Consider the following 3,827-nt stretch of genomic DNA (forward strand, 5'->3'; position numbering starts at 1 on the left):
TATTCCTTTTCCACATCAATTGGTATCAGAGCTTAGGCTTTGGAGAGTGTGAGTTTCGTACAAAAAAAAAAACAGATTACGTTGCTGAAAACAGGTCTGAAGGTTTTGATTCGTATCTCCCTTGTTCCTGAAGATTTTTGAGTGTTTCTTGAGTTTAAATTGTTTTTCTCTTTGAGAGTTTTGTGATTGTAAAGTTACAAAATTTTTGAAGTCCGTTTGATATTTTTTTTGGTTGATTAAAATTGCACGCTATTGTAATGGAAACAAATCAGTCTAATTCTGAAATGTTGGCTGCTATCATGAAGCAACTTCGTGAGCTACAAGGAGACTTGAGGAAACATGAAGCTAGGATGGATGCCATTCGCGAACTATCCTTAAAGATGGGAGAACGTGTTGGAGACTTGGAGAACACAGCAAGCTCCGGTGGGAATCCTACCTATCAAAATTTTCAAGAAGAAGATAGGAGTTTCAAATTGGAACTTCCTGAATTTGATGGCTCAAGTTATCCGGAAAACTTCTTAGATTGGGTTCGAAGAATGGAAAGTGTCTTTGATTATAAAGACTTTGATGATAGGAGGAGGTGTAAGATGGCTGTCCTTAGATTAACAAAGCTTGCTGGGCTTTGGTATGACAATCTAAAAGCCAAGAGACGAAGAGAAGAGAAAGAAAAGATCGAGTCATGGGAGAAACTCAAGAAGAAAATGGAGAGGCATTGGGTACCACGTGAGTATGAGCAAGATCAATATGTCAAGCTAACTCGACTAACTCAAGGCGATCTCAGTGTTGATGAGTATGTTCGTGAATTTGAGAGGCTAGGCTTGATGTGTGACTTGCAAGAGAAGGAGCCCTCAAGATTGCTCGTTTCACTAAAGGGCTGTCCAAACCCATCTCTCACAAGGTAGATCTTATGAGCTTTTCTACTTTTGATGAAGTTGTGACAGTAGCTAGGAAGGTGGAAGCACAAGTGAAACAGGGAGAAGCCTAAGGCGAACACAAGTGGCGTCAAGACTCCATATAAACCATACATACCTTTTAGGAAGAGTGAGTCTTCTTCTAGCTCTTCTAAACAACTTTCTTCTACTAATCCTTCAAAGTTTCAAAGTGGAAAATCTAGTTTTAAGCAAGAAGGATTCAAAAGGACTTGTTACAAGTGCCAAGAACGTGGGCATATTGCTAGTGAATGCCCAAAAAGGAATATTCTCACAATTCACCCGAGTGAGGAGGATTCTTACAGCTATGAATCTGAAAGTAACAATGAAGATGTTGAGGAGTATGATGCGGAGGAGAATGACAACCCTCTTTGTGGAGTTATTAGGAGAGTCTTACATTCCGAACCTCTCAAAGACATGCAGCAACGAGAGAACCTTTTCCATACAAGGTGCAAGGTTCTTGATAAGACATGTGATGTGATTGTTGATGGAGGATCATGCACGGATGTGGCATCCACAGAACTTGTCAGTAAGCTTAAGCTTCCTCTTCGAAATCATGCTAAGCCTTACAAATTGAATTGGTTGAATAATGAAACTGGTTTGAAGGTCAAGAAACAAGCTTTAGTTTCATTTACAATTGGCAATTATCATGATGAACGTTGGTGTGATGTATTGCCTATGAGTGCATGTCATATTTTGCTTGGTAGACCATGGCAATTTGATAGAAATGCTGTACATGATGGTGTTTCTAATATATATACGGTTACTACCACGGGTGGAAAAAAGATTAGATTGTTGCCTTTGCCTCCTAAGGTTGAACCTATGGTGGAAAGGAGACCTAATTTTCTGATTTCGAGGAAAGAGTTCGAAAAAGAGTGTGCAATGGAGGGAGGAGGGTTTGTACTTCTTGTTAAACCCATTTCTAATGTTGTTTCCTATGCCACTAACTCTTTGTCTTTGAGTCATTTGCTTGAAGAATTTTCTGATATATTTCCTAGTGATTTACCGAAAGGACTGCCACCTTTTCGTGGGATTGAGCATGCAATTGACTTAATCCCGGGAGCCCCATTGCCTAACAAAGCAGCCTATCGGTGCAATCCTGAGCAAGCTAAAGAGTTGCAAAGGCAAGTGGAAGAACTAATGGAGAAAGGTTATGTGCGTGAGAGTCCATGTGCTGTTCCGGCTCTTTTAGTGCCTAAGAAAGAAGGAACATGGAGAATGTGTATTGATAGTCGTGCAAACATAACTATCAAATATAGATTTCCTATGCCTAGGCTCCAAGATATGTTTGATGAATTGAGTGGTGCCAGAATTTTCAGCAAGATTGATTTGAGGAGTGGCTACCATCAAATGAGAATTCGAGAAGGTGATGAATGGAAGACAGCTTTCAAAACGAAACAAGGGTTGTATGAGTGGCTTGTCATGCCATTTGGACTTTGCAATGCCCCTAGTTCGTTCATGAGACTTATGAATGAGGTACTTCGACCTTTTCTCAATAAGTTCATTGTTGTATACTTAGATGATATTTTAGTATATAGCAAATCTGAAAGTGAGCATATGTTGCATTTGAGAGATTTATTTGAAAAATTGAGAACTCACAAGTTGTATGGAAAAATGGAAAAATGTACTTTCATGTGTAATAGTATTTCTTTCCTAGGATACATTGTTTCTAGTGAAGGGATACAGGTTGATCCAGAGAAAGTGAAGGCCATTTCCACATGGTTAGTTCCAAGGGATGTTCATGAAGTTAGGAGCTTTCATGGCATTGTTTCTTTCTATAGAATCTTCATCAAGAACTTCTCAACAACTACAGCCCCGATGACGGAGTTAATGAAGAAAGGAGAATTCAAATGGAGTGAAGCGGCCCAAAAATCCTTTGAAGAAGTCAAAACAAAATTATGCAATGCACCCATCCTTGCTCTTCCAGATTTTGACAAGCTTTTTGAAGTGGAATGTGATGCAAGCGGCGTGGGTATTGGAGTTGTCCTTATTCAAGAGAAGCGTCCAGTTTGCTACTTTAGTGAGAAACTAAGTGGAGCCAAGCTGAATTATTCCAACTATGATCGTGAGTTCTATGCGATTGTTAGAGCTTTAGAACATTGGTCTCACTATCTAAGGCCAAAACCTTTTGTTCTTCATTCGGATCATGAGGCCTTGAAGTACATACATGGCCAACAAAAGCTGAATCATCGACATGCCAAGTGGGTAGAGTTCCTGCAATCTTTCACTTTCCATTCGAAGTATAAGGAGGGAAGGAACAATGTTGTTGCGGATGCTCTCTCAAGGAGACGTTACCTACTTGCTACTGTCCATACTCAAGTTCTAGGCTTTGAACATTTAAAAGGTTTATATGAGAATGATGAACACTTTGCTACTATATTTCAAAAGCCTACTCAGGAGTTCATAGTTCAAGATGGTTTCTTATTTAAAGGGAACAAACTTTGTATCCCTAAGTGTGGTGTTCGTGAGCTTTTGATTAGGGAAGTCCATGGAGGTGGAATTGCTGGTCACTTTGGTGTTCACAAGACCATGGACATCATGTGGTGGATAGATGTTCTACTTACCCGTCCCTGATGCCCCTTGGGAAAGTGTAAGTATGGACTTTATTGTGGGGCTTCCAAAGACTCAAAGGGGAAAGGATAGCATCATGGTGGTGGTTGATCGATTTTCAAAGATGGCTCACTTTATTGCGTGCTATAAGACGGATGATGCATCCAAAATTGCTGACTTGTATTTTCGTGAGATCATTCGTTTGCATGGTGTTCCAAGATCAATTGTTTCAGATAGGGATTCTAAATTCCTAAGTCACTTTTGGAGAATTTTATAGAAGTTGGTAGGTACTAAGCTTCTTTTTAGTACTTCTCATCATCCTCAAACTGATGGCCAAACGGAAGTGAC

The 3,827-nt window shown here is 39.8% G+C and overlaps 1 protein-coding gene across 1 annotated transcript; it reads left to right on the forward strand.

The window, feature by feature from the left end:
- Positions 1-257: 257 nt before the first annotated feature.
- Positions 258-3,503, forward strand: LOC125369579. The gene is made up of 2 exons (XM_048372357.1): positions 258-898; positions 1,037-3,503. Exons 1-2 carry the CDS (start codon positions 258-260, stop codon positions 3,501-3,503), a joined length of 3,108 nt encoding a protein of 1,035 aa, XP_048228314.1.
- The last annotated feature ends 324 nt before the right edge of the window (positions 3,504-3,827 follow it).

Source organism: Ricinus communis, chromosome 3 (assembly GCF_019578655.1).
Source record: "Ricinus communis isolate WT05 ecotype wild-type chromosome 3, ASM1957865v1, whole genome shotgun sequence".
In the NCBI taxonomy this organism is placed as follows: domain Eukaryota; kingdom Viridiplantae; phylum Streptophyta; class Magnoliopsida; order Malpighiales; family Euphorbiaceae; genus Ricinus; species Ricinus communis.

What these genes read in the sequence shown, in the direction of transcription:
- LOC125369579 (XM_048372357.1), top strand. Translation starts at nt 258, where the DNA reads ATGGAAACAAATCAGTCTAATTCTGAAATGTTGGCTGCTATCATGAAG. An exon ending in CCAAACCCATCTCTCACAAG is followed by an intron (nt 899 to 1,036) that starts GTAGATCTTATG and finishes CATACCTTTTAG; the next exon opens with GAAGAGTGAGTCTTCTTCTA.